This window comes from Sminthopsis crassicaudata, chromosome 2 (genome assembly GCF_048593235.1).
Source record: "Sminthopsis crassicaudata isolate SCR6 chromosome 2, ASM4859323v1, whole genome shotgun sequence".
Lineage (NCBI taxonomy): Eukaryota > Metazoa > Chordata > Mammalia > Dasyuromorphia > Dasyuridae > Sminthopsis > Sminthopsis crassicaudata.
This window is the reverse complement of record NC_133618.1, coordinates 443156113-443175495: the sequence shown is the minus strand read 5'-3', so window position 1 is coordinate 443175495 and position 19383 is coordinate 443156113. Positions and strand designations below refer to the sequence as shown.

The 19383-nt window shown below is 37.3% G+C and overlaps 1 protein-coding gene across 10 annotated transcripts in view; it reads right to left on the bottom strand.

Moving 5' to 3' along the window:
* Positions 1–19383, bottom strand: part of PTPRT (protein tyrosine phosphatase receptor type T) — a 1285960-nt gene that overhangs the window by 156860 nt on the left and 1109717 nt on the right. For 6 of the 10 annotated variants that reach the window (XM_074292616.1, XM_074292617.1, XM_074292618.1 and 3 more), the window contains 2 exons: positions 10314–10449; positions 3181–3210 (listed from right to left, as the gene is read on the bottom strand). In XM_074292616.1, coding sequence (XP_074148717.1) covers positions 3181–3210; positions 10314–10449 — 166 coding nt within the window. The remainder of the gene's footprint in view (positions 1–3180; positions 3211–10313; positions 10450–19383) is intronic. The other 4 variants (XM_074292619.1, XM_074292620.1, XM_074292623.1 and 1 more) reach the window with 1 other exon arrangement.

Below are 19383 nucleotides of genomic sequence, written 5' to 3'. Positions count from 1 at the left end.
GAGAGACATTTACAAAAATAGTGAAATGCCTGGGAAAAAAAGGAGGCTTAGGAATGTGAGAGTTCTTTTCAGACCTTCCTAACAACTAGAGCTATTCAACAACAGAGTAGGTTATATCTTAAAGTCATGAGTTGTATCTCAGAAAGTAATCAAACAGATATTGAGGATGGTATGGTCCACTGGGTAGTGGGGACGCTAAACTATTAAGATTTCTTTTAGTTTTGTGTTTCCAGAGTAATTACTGATCATCATTTTTAGACTCTATTTCCTAATTTCTGACTAGACCAGAATTTCTGTGCTAAATTAATACCATACCTGGCACCCTGAATGACAGAGACACTCATGACCACCTAGGAGTCAAATCTCTTTCCTTATTCATCTGTGGAAAAGCAAAATATCTCCCAGGGGAAAAGATCCTTTAGGTAATGAAATGTATTTAAATCCTGGCCTGTGGTAAAGAATGCCATGTATATTCTTATCTGCATAAATACTTTCATCCTGTGCCTCAGGAAAGAAGCAAGGGGGAAGTATTGATCCCTGCCAACTACACAAGTCTTGTTGAGAGGGAGCTATGATTATAACACAAGAAGCATATGTTTAGACTCAAACTAGAAAATTCAGAAAGCACTAATCAGGCAAATCTATCACTGAACTTCTAGTCTAGTTTTCAATTTTTTATCTATTACTGTCATAATCTGGGAAGTCAATTCCCACTCCCACCTTGAAATATTCTTCTGTTTTCATGACTATTTACCAGTGGATTTTCCCATGACTATTTACCAGTGGATTTCTTTCTTTGCTCTTTTTCCTTTTCAGTATCTCTGTTATGGTTTTGTTTTATCTGTTTGGTTGTATAAATAAAAGGATATCTTGCAGTTACACAGCCTCAAAAATCTCCATGTTTTCCTGACTGGTTCTGGTATTCATGGAGGCTACAGAAAGAGCTTTAGTTCCAAAAATCCTTATATAAATAAATGCCAAGATGAAACCTAATATCAATTAGAAGAAAAAGTACAAAAATATGTAATGGAAAAAAGACATGATACTGGAATTTAATGGTTTTGTGTTTACTGAAATATTATAGTTAGAATAAATTAAAGCTAATTATCATTTTGAATTTCTATTCTTAATATATTTTAATAAAGATAAAAAATTAATGATAATGCCTTTCCTCTGAAAATATCTTGTCTGTGTATGTATGTGTGTGTATATATATATATATATATATATACATGTATATATGTATGTGATGTGTGTATATATATGTCTAAATATGTATGTGTATATGTGTTTTTTGTGTATGTATGTGCATACACACATATCATATAACTGTTTGTATGCTGTTTTCCCCAATTAATTGTGAGCACTTTAAGGGCAGGGGATTTCTTTTTCCTTTATTTCCCCAGTAGTCAGCCCAGTGCCTGGTAAATAGTTGGTACTTAATAAACACTTCTTGACTTGATTTCATGTTCTTTAATGTGTCTGTCATAATGCACTATAATGAGCACCACCAGGTCTTCTGAGCTCCTGGGAGGAAGTATATTCTGTGCCTAGCTGGATATTGTAAGCACAAGCCATGAAGGCACTAGTTGGTCTGAGATGATCTGATAGTAGAGGTTTCTACTGTGGGGAAAGCTCATAAAAGCACAGGGGGCTAATTTATAGTCACTATCTTGGAAGGAATCATAGAAAGAAAGAGACAATAGGATTCGAGAGGTAGAAAAGAAGCTAAAATTTTTCTATTAAAATGCTCTGATTTTCAAAGTAAGCAAGCTAAGCCCCAGAAAAGGGGAAAGAGGTAGTGCTTCTACTATAAATCCAAAGTTCTTTCCGCTTATGCCTTATTGTTTCCCTCCATCTCTTAGCTTCCACAGGACCATTACTTAAAAGAAGTTGGACTGCATATGAAAGAAACCAGTCTATTGTCAATTCACAGCATTACTCGTAAACTTTTAAAAGACCTACATTTTTTTCTTTATATGACTGACCATCATTAACATCTCTATCTCCTATCTCTGACATTGGTAGGTATTGTAGGATTAATAAAATTTATGTGGCTGATAAATACAGATAGGCTGATAGATCAAATGAGATTGTCTATGTAAAGCACTCTGCAAATTTAAACATACACACACACACACATATAATAAATGTCAGGCATTCTATCCTATTTTATTCAAACACTGGCTTCAATCTCCAAGGAAGAGTCAGATCTTAAATTCTTCCAGGGTTCAGCAGGGCTGGGTGTTTGATGGCTGTTGGACTTTTCACAGCCCCTATGGGAAGCAGGATAGTAAAATAAAAGAGCTGTAGCTTATATCTCTGTCACTAACTTGCCAGGTGTTCTTGGGCAAATTCCTTCCCTACTCTGAACCTCAGCCTTTCTCTCTATAAATGAGGGAATTGAACTATACAATTGCTTTTTTCAATATTCAGTTCAAATCCCATCTTCTTCAAGAGAACTTTCTCAGTCCTTTCAGCTGCTAGTCCCTTCCCTCAGAGAGTATTTTCCATGTACTCTATATGTATTCTGTACTATTCCCTCGTTTGTGTATTGTTTCACCCATTAGAATGTAAGCTTCTTGAGGGTAGGTCATATATGTTTTTCTTTCTTCTTCTTCTTCTTCATGTGTGTGTAGGTGTCCTGTGATTAGCACTGTGCCTGGCACATGGGAGGTACTTAATAAATGTTTATTGCCTATCTGACCTATAGTAAGCTCTTTAAAAAATGCTTATTGACTGATTCACTGAGGACCCTTACATTTAGCTCTGTTAGTCAAGGATCCTGCAGTTGCATAATACAATGGTTGATGATAGCCATTTTCATGTCCAGGGGGTGGGTGGGCAGCATAAAGAGAGGAAATATTTTCTGACTCTGGGATATGGCCGTGGAGAATAACACATATTGCTGCGGAGGAGAGGCAGCATCATACATCATGGAGAAAGAGCTCTCTAAAGGGAGCTAACTCTAAGATGGCAAAAACAAAAGCAGGAATAAACGATGAAAGTGTATTTCAAAAGTAAAAGAAAAACAACAAACAAGACAAACGGTGAAAGCTGCTGGCAGCCTAAGAAAACACAGGTTCACATGGAAAATAATCCTCGTTGGGAGGGGATGGGAACTCCTGCCGCACCACACAAGGCATGCTGAAGAAAAGCCGGCCCCAGCTAGGTACTTACAAGTAATAGGAGTAGGAATATGCATTTCTTCTATATATTGATGGGCAGTCAGATGAAGAAAATGTCCAAAAGGGGGAGAAAGAAAACAAACAAACAATAATTAGACTTTGATGAAATCATGTTCCTTAGAAATGTACACAGTATTTTACCATCCCTAACATGAATGGAGTACCACATTCTCTTGGAGTCCCTCTGGGAATCTTGAGTCAGCATTCTTTGAATCTCTTCCCCCAAAATGCAGCTAGGCAAAGAGCTGTGAGAGAGGAGGAAGGCCTTTAAATCTAGAATTAGGTGATGGAGATTCTAGTTCCAGATCTGCCACTAACTTGCATTGGGAATTCAGGTAAGTCTCTCTTTTCGGTGCCTCATTTTCCTCATCTGTAAAATGGGAGTGTTGTACAATATCTACATCCCTTTCAGTTCTGATGTAGAATGTTCTAAGGTCCTTTCTTCTCTGACAAACTATTTTCTAAGAACTAAATGCTCTTCCAATATTTAGCACTGTACAATTCTAGTGGAACATCACTATTAACTGTAGCTCTAGGACTTTTTCCTTCAACCTTTGTGACAGGATTATTCTTATAGCAGTACCTTAGTTTTGTGGATTCTAGCTTTCTCCATCTAATTCTCATATTTTCCAGTTTTATACTCTTTTTCTTCCTCTAACTGATTATATTGGCTTAATAGAATTTGTCACTGAGGAAAAATAACATCATTGTTTCTCCTACTAGGTCCCAAGTAACATCACAGTGTTATTGTACAACTCTATTGGAAAATAGCTCTTCCATATTCCCTAATGAGGCGACTTCATTTAAACTTCCTTCCTTATAAGGCAAGCCTGGCTTGTATTAATTCCTTTGAGGTAAAGAGAAAATGACCTTTGACTAACCATCTCAAAAGGAAAAACTAAGCTGCTGTTTCTGGGGTTTGGAGAATGAAAATCCCCATTTTGCTGGGAAATGCATACACAAGTTCTATGGTGTCTTTGGATCTCAGTGTAGGAAAGGGCCATCAAGATAGCCTCAAGCCCAAAACTTTCCCTTCACAGGTGAAGAAGCTAAAAAAATAAAACAGAATATTCTTTGTGCAGTGCAGTAGTGGCAGAGCTGAAACTAGAATCCAAAGTCTCTGATGAGGTCCAGGGCTAATTAGTCACTAGTTAATTCAGTATTCTACCTTTAGTTGGCACATTGTTTTTTGACCTTGGAATGTTCGATTTAAATCTGAGATTGATCCAGTTAAAATGAATTCAGTTGACTTTAAATATCAATAACCAAGATAACCCCATACAACATGCGGGGTTAGAATGGTGATTAAGAACAAAGGCAAAGAATCTAGTAAATAAAATCATCCATTTGTTTATGAAAAAAAGAAGTACAATTTTACATATAACCAACTACATACATGACAAGTACTACACCGACACTGGGAATACTGAGACACAAAATGTCATAATTGTTCTTGCCTTTGAGTTTTCACAAACACTTGGCAGCAATGGGAGAATGGGAATACATTCATGTAGCTAAGGAAATATTACAAATTAAATAAAATAGCTATATGGGGGCAAAGTGCTTGCAGTTGGTGAGGATTAGAACATGACTGCTGGAGGATCATGTCTGAGCTGAGTTTTAAAACGTAAGAAGTATCAGCTAAGAGGTTGAGTCAAAGAAGTATATTCATTCCAGATATAGAAGAGATAGGTTGTATAAAGACTCTTCAAACTGGCATTCAAAATATTTTAAAAATGGCACCAATTCTCCCTCTTCTTTTTTATCTTCTATCCTTCCAGTGCTCTATCCAAATAGTTTTTAAGTAGATCCCACTCTCTACCATCATGAAGGGGCTCCACTGTTTCCTCCCTTGGAATGCCTTGATTTACTATTGTTAAATCTCTTTCCATCTTTTCCATCCTGTAAGGCTCAGTTGAAAATCTAGTTTCCTTCAAAACACAGTTCCAATATTACCTTCTGGAGCCTTTCCTGATTTGCTAATGCCTTCCTCCAAAAATTCACTCCCCCTTTTTTGCATTGGTTGTATATGTTACCTTTCCCAATAGAAAATACAACTTGCTACAGGACTGGGATTCTTCCAGTTTTTTCTTTATTCTCTAAGTGGATAGCACAGTGCCTGGCAAATACAAGACATTTAATGAATGTTTGTTGATTGGCTGATTGAAATGTCACCTCCTCCAAGAAGATATCTGTGAATCTTCCTTTTAGAAAATGATCTTTTCCTCCTTGTCATTCATATGACACAGTGTCTGTGCTTCCCTTGTCATGTTCAGCCATGTATTATGGTTATCTCTATACCTAGCATCTTGCCAAGTAGAATGCAAGCTCCTTGAAGACAAGGATCATACTTATTCATCACTGTACCTCCTTTAGTCCCTAGCAGTTTCCTACAGAGAGCAGGTGCTCAGGAAACATTTGTGAGATTTAATTGAATGCAAGAGGTCTTGCCGATTCTGGGTGAGCAGAGCTTGGTTGCCACCTGTTTCTAACACAGATTTTCTGCAGAGGGAGAAATCAGGCCACCGCCCTGTTGGCAAACGTTTCTCCCAGAAATGTGTCCATTCTGCCAAACTTGTTAAAGTGGGGGCACATGTAGGACTCTCAGCAGAGGGCAGACGACAGGATGTTTTCAAGTTTAATCTGGAAAAATTATTTTTGCCAGATGGAGGCAAGAAAATGAGCATCCAAAGACGCAGCACTAAGTGATTAAGCTTATCCTGCCAATCCCAGATAACAAAACCACAGATGGGAATGTGCACCGACCTCTCAGAGACGCCCACATCCTAAACAGACATAGACATCCCAAATATGTCCAGATCCCAAACACATCTCTCTATGCCCAAGGTACATACAATTATGTCAGACACAATGGAGATCCCAAACAGAACACCCCAAACACAGAGATGAATGATCTAAAACATACGAGTACACTGGATTCCCCAAAACAAATACCCAGGGACACAGAGATCCAGAGCTAGAAGGAACCTTAGAGGCCATGAGAAAGGAATTTAATGACTTGCCCAAGGTCACATATTCCATAAAGAGGGAATGCTTTTGTAGCATACCCCACACCTCCCCAAACCTATAATCCAAGGACTTAAGAGCCCTGGCTTTGGAATTAGAGGATTGGGTGGATTCAAATATCATCTTTGATGCTTTCTACCTGTGTGGTCTTGACCCAGCCATTTAATATCTCTAGACCCCAGTTTCCTCATCTGGAAAAATTGGGTCTGGATTAGAAGGATCTTGAGGGTTTTATCGTCTCTAGAGCCATTATCCTATGGCTCATATCTATGCCACAAATATATTACAAAACATTCTACGTCCCCAAAAATATGCTGACCCCTCCTAATATTCAGTGATTTTTCCCAAATATTTAAACTCCCAAATCATATCTATTACTCTGACCTACTATACTCTAAAATACATCTGTGCCCCCAACAATACTCCAACGAGCCCCCCAGAAACTCACAGCTATAACTCATACCTTAAACCCATCTTGACACCCCAAACATATACCAACTCCCTCCAAACACACACATACACACACATACACACACACACACAAACAGATAACTTAAAAGAAATTTCTTAATTAAAATAAAAGCTGTTGCCAGATAATTTTATGACATCAGTTATGATAAGACTTAAAGCTCTTGTAGCTTTTCTTTTGTTAGTGGTAAATAAACTCTAAGTATTAAAATGTTAGAAATTAGGAACTAAGAATTTTGATATTTCAAAGTTAGGGTAGAGTCCATAACGCCAAAAAAAGAAAACTTTTTTTTTTTTTTGGATTCACCAAGGGCCAGAATGTTCCCATTCTGATGACAAAAGACAGCTTCATTCTTGGTATGCCATAGGCTGTGTAGTTGATCTGTCACTTGCCTTTTTCTCAGCCTTTTTGAAGAAAAGATAAAACGTTATCCAGTGAATCCCCTTAACAAGAGACCTAAAACAGCACATCACCTAAAGTCAAAGAACAACCACAGGTAGATCACACTATTTAAAATTTTTGTTGGATGACTGAACACTAGGGAAAAACAGGGATGCACTCTATATGTAGGCTGACTCCAATATTTAAATGTAGAAATCAATGTGTCTAGCACTTAGTGCCTGATACATAAAAGTCACTTAATGTTTACTGATGGACTAACTACCTGAACCCACACAGATACAGCTGTGTGATCTTGGCAGTTGGATTCTGACTGACTGACCATCATTAGAAACTCAGAGGTCCAGGGCCTTATTAATGTCAGAGAGAAAGCATTTCTCACAAAGTTGCTGAGTGACCAGAACTTTTTTTTACTCTAATTAGGTGAGCTGTGTGAACTCTATTTTCTAAGCTCAAAAGTGAAGATATCAAAGTTATCATGATTAATTTCTACTTGTGTTTCTTTTGGTTCTTAACTTAGTTCCAGAAGATGTCAGGGGTTTGCCAAAGTGAAGTGAATTGAGTTTTTGGGAGAGAACAGTCCAAGTTAATTTCCAAAGATGCCAGATCACAGAGCAGGAGAAGAAGGAAGAGATGCTTGCACTCTCCTCCTGGTCAATGCCCACCATATCTGACAGGTGCAAACAAAGGTTTGGAGAACATTTCAGACTCCTGAATATTCCTAGCCCCAGACTAGAGGGCTTGTACCTACCTACTGTGGGCTCTAAAATATGAGCTGGGAGTTGGAGGTAGGGTTGGGGTATCATCTGCCTACAGCACTGCAGAGCAAGGCTAGTGAGCAAAGATTGATCTGGGAATTACCAGCAGCCTGTGAAGGTGCCCTGGACTTTAAGTTAACATCTTTTTGGTACACTGTAGTACATTGCAGGGAGTTGCACTTGAGAGCAAACCAAGTAGAATGTCTGGCAGAGTTTCCCAAGTTTTTCAAGGGCAAATTTGAACTAAAGAGCATAACAACCCTGAATAAATGAAGTCTGTGTGACCATGGACTAGTAACTTTATGCCTTTGGGCCTCAAATTCCTCCTCCATAAAACAGGGATAACAAAATTATCACAGGGTCAATGTGAGAAAAGTGCTTTGTAAACTTTAAGGAGCTATAGAAAAGCAAATTGTTACTAAGAAAGAGAAGAAAAAAGAGGGAGCAGAGGGAACAGAAAGAAGAACAAAGAGAGAATGAAGTGAGAAAAAAGAATGAAAGGAAAAGAAGAAGAGGATAAAGAACAAAAATAACACTTATAAAGCTCCTACTGTGTGCCAGGCACAGTGTTAAGCACTTTACAAATATTTGATCACAACACTTTATAATTAAGAAAACTGAGAAAGATAGAGGCCAAGTGATATGGCCAAGATCACACAGTGAATGTGAGATATATTTGGGTCTAAATCTCTATCAGTGGATCAATGCTATCCAATAAATGATTAATGTATCAATGTTCCTTTTTGTAGCTAAAAAAAGTCACACACTTCATTTGTCTTTAAGAGTGACCTCAGATTACTCTACAGGCTCTCAGACATCTGTGACATTGGTTAATCAGGTTTCAAAATGACCCAAATTGAGAGGATCATATGAATCACCAGTGACTACAGAACGGATGATCTGAAAGCTCAAGAAAGGTTTATCTTTTAATGTTCCCATGGGGAAGATCTTCCACTCCCCTCTTCTATTATGGTAAGGTGTAAGAGATTTGGGGGGAAAAGCATCATAAAATGTCAAAGCAAAAAGAAGTCTTAGAGTTCTGCAGGTAATCAGATGTCCTAATTTTGTAGAGAGGAAAACTGAGGTCCAGACCTGTATCATGAAGCTAGAAAAGCAGCAGAGTTGAATTAGAGGCTTTACCCCTTGGCTCCCATCAAGGGATCCTCCATAGCCCACAAAGGCTTCCACTGAATAGTGAGATTTACTCATCATGTGGCTTTTAGGTAGGTTATTTAACTTCTCTGAATTACAGTTTCTGCTATAAATATAATTTATCTGGCATATACAGTTTTCTTGGTCTCTTTCTTCCTTTTCCCTCAATAGGAACTAAAAACTTGTGTTTTATTTCATATTAAGGGATAAAAATAGGGACTTGAGCTATAATTTTATCATTATAGGAAGCTCCTATGTTGAGGACGCCTTCCAACATAAGTGGGAACCTCTTCTGCAACTTATAGTTGTAGAGAGTTGGCTAAATCACTGAGAAATGACTTGCTTAGTGTCATCCAGCCAGTATTTCAGAAGTAGAAATTGAATATAGAGTGTCTCTCTATCCACTTGTTACACTGCTTCTTACTTCAATTAATATTTGCTATTGATAATTTGCCCAGTAAAATGGATAGTTGTAGGACCAAATGAATTATCTGGATAATTATTCTTGAGGCTTTAAAATTATTCGTTAAATATAAGCATACTTGTTATTATATATATATGTGTGTGTGTGTGTGTGTGTATATATATATATATATATATATATATAAATATATATGAAATTGCTATTAAAAAAACAAAAACAAAACTAACTACTCTCTGTCTTGGAGTTTACAGGATCAAATGAGTGACCTGGGTAACTATTCTTGAGGCTTGCCAAGAATGCTGTCAACTTCAATCTTGGGCTCTGTGATCTTCAGAACAACAATTATATGGAGCATCCAAAAGCACAACTTGGCTGTCACCTTAAGCAATTCATCTCTCTCCTTTGAAATTTGTATTCATATTGACAAAATGAAAGTATGGATGATCTTTCTAAACTGTATAATCTAGGGATTGTGTGGTGATCTGATCAACTTCCTTATATGGAGAATTAATCTTGCTAGGAAAATGATCCAATTGTGGAAATCAGTGCAAGGCAGATTTTGACTTGAATGAGAAAATGAAAAAGAAATGAAATTTTAAAAGTGAAAATAAAAAACCCCACAACAACCCAAACTTCCTAACAATCAGTGCTGTCTGATGAAATGAGATGTCCCATAAGGGAATAAACTTTAATCACTGCAAGTCTTCACACAGAGGCTGAACTAGCACACTTAGAGTAAGCTTGCAGAAAAGATTCATTCCTTGGACAGGGGCTTTGAACAGAGGGGTCCCATGGTCCCTACCCACTCTGAGTTTTCAGATTCATGAACTGAATGGCTGTCTGAGCTGAGCCAAGTAGCAATGAGCTGTCTGATCCCTAATTATCAGGAAGCTTACCTTCTCTTGATTGTGAGCATGGCACCCAGGAGGATAATGACAAACATCAGGAGCCCGGCGATCACTCCGGCCATTTTCACTGTATTGTCCACCTGTTTCTCAGGTTCCACAGCATTGGAATTCTGTGTGGATGCTCCTTCAAAGGAGGGGAGGGGGGAAAGACAGACAGTTTGTAAATAATGCTTATGAATGATAGTGAAAGCATCTTGAAACATACCAAGGTAAATATATTTGACACTCTAGAATGGATAAAATGATCCATCAGGCTGTAGCCCATCTAAAGAGGTCTCCACCAAATGCTCTCTAAGACTAGCCTAGAGCAGAGGTTTTGTGTTATATGTGGCCCACAACACTCCCAATTATGGCTCAAACCAGATTAAAATGTAATTGTGAAGCATTAACAAAATAAAAACACAACAAAACATAGGCAATACCATATTTTAAAATTAAGAAAATATATGGCCAGCATATGAGCAGGGATTCTTACATACAGTTTAATGGACCCTGTTTCCATGTAGTATGACCCCAGAACCAGAGGGTATGGATCTCACTAGGAAAATATCTGATATGGGGGCAGTAGCCTGAAGACTTGGCTTGTAATTTAAATGAAGGTGTAATCTCTCTTTTTTAAATGTAAAATTATGGTTCTACTATTACTAAGTTTTGTGAGCAAATTATTTTACCTGAGCATCAGTTTTATGATCTATAAAATGGGGATAACACAAATATTTGACCCAATTCTGCCAAAATATCGTAATCAGAATTGAATGATAAAGTCTTTTGAAAATCTTGTAAAGCATGGGGCTGCTATTGTTATCATTGCTATTATTACTGTCATTTTATTGTATTTTTGACTCAGACCTGTGATTTCACTGCTGGTAAAGAAACTCCCAATGTATAGTGGTAAACAACCTTAGAGAGTTTTCCAGTAACACTGCAATATTAACTGACTTGCCCAGATTTACAGGATTGTTACTTATATAAGAAACAGCATAGCATATCAAGTAAAATACTAGGTGTAGATTCAGCAAGATCTGGATTCAAATTCTACCCCTGACATTTACTAGCTATATGACACTGGACAAGCCACTTGACATATATCTGTTTAGGTATCTTCTTCAGAGGTAATAAGCTATAGATATGTTCAAGCTCCATGAGTGGAGGGAATTCACAAGGAGAAAATATTTCTTGCTGATGAAATCTTTGATCTCTCCGTACACAGGTATGATACATACGTTTCTTGTTATAGAATCATAATTGGCATTTTTGCCCAAGAAAAAAGGCTAATTTGATATGGTGGGAAAAGCACTGGATTAGGGATTGAGAGAATAAGCTCTCTCCTTCAGGTTCTACGAGCAATTAGGTGTGTTCCCTAGCAAGGTACCTCTGTTTGCTCCATTATAAGATAGTTATGACTAGATGACTTCTATGATCCCTTTCAGAATTAATGTTTCATAATTCTATGATTTTAACTAGAAAGAAACATAAAGCTGACAGATTTGGGCTAATAGGTTGAGAAACATTGTGGGATCTGTGTGTATTCCTCAACCTCCATGACTTATAAGGAGACATCTGAGATGTCCTTCCCTTTTCCAAAAGGAGCTTGGATTAAGCCAAGGGAGTGTGGACATAGGTACTGAGAGGGATGTGACTTGATGTGAGGCAAATAGGTAGTCCAGAGAAAAGAGGACTGAACGTAGTGTCAAAAAACTCGAGTTCAAATCTAGCCTCATACACTTACTAGATGAATGACTTCTCTTTGCCTAAGTTTCCTCAGTTGTAAAATGTTGATACAAATATTTCTCTTCCAGGACTATTGTGAGGTTCAAATGAGATTTTTGTAAGGCGCTTAGATTAAAATGGATGCTTAAAAATGAATAAATAAATTCTCATGTCATTTCTTTCTTTTCTAGTGGTCAGAGCAAGAGGAGCTAAAAATCTTTTTGGACTCAATCCCACATACAAAGACAAGAAAGCTGCTACAGTCTGTGCTTCAAAGACCTTTAGAAATTCCTTCCCTTCAAACTCACCTTTGACTTACTTAAACTGCAGCCTGAACTTAAAATAGAATTCTGGGCTCATCCCTGAGCAAAGGGTTTCAGATGGTTGCGTCCTGTCAGTTCCATTATTCACTAGCTGGGTGACCTTGGGGAAGCTGTCAACCAGCAGTGTAGGCTTAGTTTCCTTCACTGGCAAAATGGCTCAAGTTGAGTAAATGCCTTAGGAACTTCAGGAAACGAGAGTACCTTTAGTGTATCTTAGATGCCCAGTTTTGACTCCTAGGATTTCAAATGGAGTTCTGTTACAAATATGTAAATAAATAAGGTGATTATGATGATCGGAATGGTGGAAGCAAAAGTATTGATTTTATTTCTGATCACTGTGAAAAAATGGGACATCTCTCTCTCTTAAAAATTCAGGTAGGGATCTACTGGCAAAACTCCTTACTGAGTTTTTGCACTAGTCACCAAGAGTAATAGCAGAATTTGGGACTTTTAAGCTTTTTGTCAAACAAAGCAACAAATAGATTCCTCATTTTGATTTTCTATATTGATGCTAGAAGCAGAAATTTGTGGTATATTTATTTTGATTTGTTCTCTGTTTCTGCTTTCTATATTCACAAACTGTATTACTTTCAAAGCCTTGATACAAAGATAAAGGATAAATGGAGAATACGCACCAGTCCCATTCTTCATTAATGGGTTATCTAGTGATTTTGTTCCAAGGGAATATGTGATATGACCTCTTTCAAAACTAACTGGATTTAGGGTTGACTTTTTTATGCCTGACATTGCCATAGAAAGGCTATGCGATAACCAAGTAGTATAGTGACTAGAGCACTCATCGTGGAGTTAGGGAGACCCAAGTTCAAATTTGACCTCAGACACTTACTGGGCAAGTCACTTAACTTCTGCTTACTTTAGTTTCCTCATCTGAACAACAGAGATCATATTGACCTCCCAAGGTTGTTGTAAAGCTCAAATAAGAAAATAATTGTAAAGTACTTAGGACAGCACCTGGTGTAATATAAAGTCTCTATAAATATTAACTATTATTATTACAACAGTGGCAAGATTCTTATAGTTAAGAAATCTGGATTCAAATCTTGTCCTACCATTTACTAGATGTATGGGCTCACACACTTTCCTTCAGCTTTTTGGACTTTTGATGCCCTCTTCATAGGGAGAAAACATTTTTGGATAAGATTTGTATTTCTGTTTGAGTATATTTCCAGTGTTCTGGGAATTCACTTCCAAATGAGATAAAAAAAAAATGATCCCTGAAAAAATGGCAATATTCTGTTTTTCTATCCTAGGCTCTATCCAGCTCTCTTCCGCAAATAATCCAAGGCTTGATACTCTGTCCATTCCAAAATCCCTTCTTACTCTAATGCTCTATGACATACTGCCTCTATTCCATTCCTATCTCCCCTACACAAGGATAATGTCCTTGAAATCATCCTGGGCTCTATTAGATGACCTTTAACAGTATCTTGCTAGAATCAGGCCTCTATGTTACTTGAAGTCTTCCTCCATAGACTCATCTCTTCCCTTTCTATCTACCCTTTATGTTAGAAAATAAACTTCATGAGACTAGAGATTGTCTGACTTACTTGTATTTGCATTCATAGCTCTTAGAATAGTATTTGGCACACAGTAACCACTTAATAATTGTTCTATCTGTCTTCTGTCTAGTGAGTACAATGGAACCAGGAGTTTGCAAGCACTTAAAATGTAGTTTTTTTTCCTTCTAGCATGTGAATGGAAGGGCAGGAACAGTTTCGAATACAGCATCTTTAACTTCACTAATGTAGAAATGGTCTTTATCATCCTTACATCTGTATAACTTAATAGAACTAATAAAAAAATTGGCAACAAGGGAGTAATGATTCAATCTCAAGGTTCTGTCACTGGCTATGGTCCTAGTCTTCAGTTTTAAGTTCAGGGAATTTTCTCTGTAAATATGAGCAATAAAAAAATAGGAGTCATAGATAAAGAACCTTTAATTGCAATTGATAAAATCAAGTAAATTTCCCTGGATACATACTTCACTAGCTGCTGATAATTACTGAAAGTAAAGAAAAGGAACCAGCTGTTTGAGACACAATGCCTTAAGTAAAGCTCTTGGAGTCCCACAGTCAATTCTCCCTTAACCAAGGACATATTATCCCATGTGGCTTAACTGAAGCAAATCTTGCTTTCAAGTTGGACAGTTCACCCCCTAATCTACTTAATTACCTTCTTTGTAGATATCCCTCCTTCTTTCCATTTTTACGTTTCTGTTGCACCCAGTAGGGGAGATCATTGAAATCTAAGTACCAACTTACTACCATCTAGTCTCCACAGGAGGTTTCAAGGACAGCAACTCTGTTTAAGATCATGCTTTGTATATTCTGCTGGGAGGAGCTAGACAGAGCTCAGGATGAAAAAAAAAAAAACCTGGATATTGTCATTTCCTCCCCCCACCAGGAATCAGGTCTTATTTTTTTTTTAATCTTGTAGGAAATGAATTCCCAGACTGCTGGACATACATTCAAAAAGAAGTGTAAAAGCTACACAAAATCCAAATGATTTAGGGATTATCTACCCTTGTGAATTGTTTATACTTCTGCTTTATCATAACACTTAAGGTGCTGACAGATTATGGAGGCACATAAAGATTGTTAACCTAGGTCAGACTCATAGTCCATCTGCCCCAGGATTTGGTTTAACATGATGACTAGAAATACTAACAAAGTCCAGACCATCAGCTACCCTTCAGTCCTGAGAGAAGTAAGTGTAAGATAAGAGAACACTATTTCATGAGTAAGAAACCAAAGCACTAAGCCGCTACCATCATCTTTACTCCAACTGAGGTTTCAAGAACAATCAACTTTGCTTAGGATGATACTACACTTTTTGTTTTAAACAGTTGAATGTCCAACAGATAGAGCTCATAATGAAACCACATGGAAGGCTTCTAAATCTATCATTTGTTAGGCACTAGTCTAGTGTTATTAAATACTAGTACTAGGCACTAGGGATACAGAGACAAAAATGACACTCTTCCTATGCTCATACTTATAAGTAGCAAATAGAACAAGTAATAACTTACTTGACTTAAATCATCATGTCAAAGAAATATCTCTGAACCAAAACTTCAGTTTTATTTAATACCAAATGTCTAGAAAATCCTGCCACTGGCTAGAGCTTTTCAAGGATAATCCTAATTCTATGTGGGAATCATTTGCAACAATAAAGCTCACTGCATAAGTCTGATATTTTTTCTACTAACACTTGAAATCCTAGTGCTTTGGGATTATTTTAATTACTCTATAGACTCTAGCAAAGGAAATATCCAGTAATACTGAGGAGCCAGTTGTGTGGTATAGAAGAGAAAATGCCGCATTTTAAATCTGAGAAATGTGCTTTCAATCTCAGTTTTGGAATTAGTTTAGGGTAGATAGTTGGCACAGTCGATATAGTTCTGGGACAGGAGTCAGGAAGACTCATTTTCCTGAGTTCAATCAAGTCTGGCTTCAGACACTAATTAGTTGTGGGACTGGGCAAATCACTTCACCCCATTTGTCTCATTTTCCTCACCTGTAAGATGATCTGGAAAATGAAATGGCAAACTACTCCAATATCTTTGCCAAGAGAACTTCAAAATGGGTCATGAAGATACAGACATGACTGAAATAAGTGAACAATAACTCTAGTGACATTGGACAAGCTACCTAACCTGTTCCTAACTCAGTTTATGCATGTATACAATGAAAAAGTCTCACAAACCCTGATCAATGCCATGACCAATCACAATTCCACATGAATGATGATGAAGAATGCTACCCACCTCCTAGTAGAGAGGTGATGAACTCAAGATGCAGAATGAGGCATTTATTCTTAAACAAACCAATATGGAAATTTGGATTTATTCTATTTGTTATAAGAACTTTATGTTTTCTTTTTCTGATGGGAGAGAATGGGGAGATTAAAGAGGAATAGGAATAACATAGCTAAATTTTAAAAAAAGTAATAAAAGTGATCTTTTCTCCTAAAAATATAAAGACAAAAACAGAACAAAGGACTGAAAGATGGTCAGATAAGCAGGTCAGTTTTGTAAACCATAAATTGAAGTCATTATATACTTTAAAAAGAAATGCAAGCTATATACATAATACAGACCTGCAGTTTCTGTTTTACTATGTGTACACAAAGAACCATTCTAGTTGGCATTTGTTAAGTTCAGAGTAAATACAGATATTATTCTTAACAAAAGGAAGGAAACAAGGAAGGAAGGAAGAATGGAAGGAAGGAGCAGAGGAAGGTAGAAAAAAAGAAAGAAGGCTGGAGAAAGGAAAGGATAGAAGAGAAGGAGGGAGGGCGGTAGAAAGGAAGAAGAAGGAGAGTGAAAAAGAGAGGGAGTTGAAAAAGAAGAATAAAAGGAAGAAGGAAGGAAAGAGAAGTGTGAAAGGAAGAAAGACATGGCATGAGAAGAAGAAAGAAAGAAGCAAGGGAAGGAGGAAGCAAAGAAAAGAGGGAAGGAAGAAGGAAGCAGGTTAGACAGATGACTTTTAAGGTTCCTTCTAGCTTTAAATCTATGATCTTGTAAATCAGGTTCTCTTTCTTGTCTTGGAGCTGAGGTAACCAAAACATCTTTAAAAGAGGAATACTATTTATGGATTATTTGAAAATACCATGGACACTCAAGCAAAAGTTGTTTTTTTTTTTTCCTAGCCTTGAATTGTAATTCAAACAGCTATCTTTACCAGTATATCTGTCTTTACTGAGTAAATTTAATGAGATTTAAAAATCATGTTTCTGTAAATTGGGTGATCTTAAATGAGCCAGATAGGATATCTATTTAACAGAACCTTATGTATTAAAATGTTGTTGAAATGAAAATCATATTCCATTCCCTCAAAAAAAATGACATGTTCTACAAATCTAATTTTTTTTCATAAGAGATACCCAAGTATTTTGGAGCCCTCTTAAGTCAGTAGCATACATTCCAAAGTGAAATTTTTGACTGCTACCAAAAAAATTTTTTTTCAGTTCATTGTCTATTGGTATAGAGTTGTGTTTATGGCTACTGTCTACCTATTCTCAATGAGAGTTTTTCTCAGTCAGGTAACAGAATTTGGAGTTCTGTCTGAGGCTAGAATTAGCACCCGTGGGTCAGGGCTTTGGTGCTCCTCAATCTGGGATTAGGCCTCTATTTAGGGCCATAACAACAAATAACAAAAACTGTATATTCATTTAGCACTTTAAAGCTTGCAAAGTTCACTGAACATTAGTTCACTGAACAGCCCTGTGAGATTAAGGCTATATTAGTATCCCTATTTTACAGATAAGGAAATTGAGGTTTAGAAAAGCGATTTTATTTTGTATCACAAATTTAGGTATTTAATGTTTGTTAGAATTACACATTTTTAACATGTATTGCTTGCTATCTAGGGGTGGGCTTGGGGGTGAGGGAGAAAGAACAAAATTTGGAACACAGGGTTTTGCAAGGGTGAATGTTAAAAATTATCTATGCCTGTGTTTCGAGAATAAAAAGCTTTATAAAAATTTTATTTAGCAAATACCTAAAGCATGATTTAAAATTAGGTCTTCCTGTGTCTATGACACATTGCCTCTCTGAATTAAGGTTCAATATGTGGTCTAGGTTTCAAAGTCAATATGTAGACAGGGTTTAGGGGTGAGCCTGGGGAGGGGTGAGGGCTTTCTCTGAGACATGATCAGAGTTCACTCTGTCTGTCTGCAGTCAGGGCTATTTCAGAACACTTACAGAGGTCAGTCTGGTCAGTCTTAGTGCCGGAATTCAGTCTATGATCAGGATTTGGGGTTTATTTTGTGTCCAGGGTCCAAAGTTCATTCTATGGCTGAAATAAGGACTCAATATTAAGCCAGGATTAAGAATTAATCTTTGATTAGGGTGAAGAGAGTCAGTTTACAGAAAAGGCTTAGAAATCAGTCAGAAGCTAAGTGACCTTCCCCCCATGGTGATGATCAAGCTTCTGACCTTGTCCTCAGTAACATGCAATTATTAGACGATCACAGAAAGCCCTTAGCCTATGCCCTGCCTAACATAGGTGGCGGTCTGATTATAATAATAACATTCATAACAATTAAAGTAATTACCCACAATTCTTAGAAATGATTATGCCACAAACATTCCTAATTATGCTGATTCATTAAATTATTTAAGGACTAGAGAGCAGTGACACCATTATTGCTATAAAATGCATGAGAGGTTCTTTGCAGTGGTCCTTCCTCCCGCCTCCCTTCCTTGAGTCTTACACACTCTTGACCCGCCTGAATCTGCTTGGTGAGTGAAAATTTAGAGAGGACTGAGTAAATGCACAGCTACTGCTTAAAATCTCATTGGAGAGAAATCCTAAACTTTTTATTACAGGAATCTGTCTTATTTTCATATCTTCATGATTTCTTGTGACCAATGAGACTAAAAGTTTCTTTGTAAAAGAGGAGGGAAAGCTCCCCAGGCAGGCTCTGTGGACCAAGGATAGGAGGAAGGCACAGAAATATTACTGTTGTTTTAGAGGAAGTATCTCTTTCTGCTAAGGCCGGCATATTCCTTTGATTTCATCCCTCTTTTCCCTGGCAAGAGCTTTCCCATGTGCCATTTCTCCTGACTTATATTTAATTCTTCTCTTGTTCATTCTCCTGGGAATATGTCCGTATCTACCCAATGCTTAAATAAACCCTTGTTGGACTCTTCAGTTCCTCAAGCTATCATTCTATATCCTTCTTCCCTTTCATTTCTAAATTTCTTGAATTTTCAGGTGTACTAGCTGCTTCCACCTTTAGCATTTCTCAAAACTCTACAGTCTAGCCTCCAATTATTATTGTTTGTTGTTAAGTCGTGTCTGACTCTTTGTGACCCCATGGCCTACAACATGCCAATAGTGTCCATGGAGTTTTCTTGGTAGAGATACTGGAGAGATCTGCCATTTCCTTTTCTAGCTCATGTTACAGATGAGGAAACAGTGACTTATCCAGGGTCACATGTCGAGTAAGTATCTGAGGCTGAATATGACTGTTTTCCTGACTCCGGGGCCATCTACTTG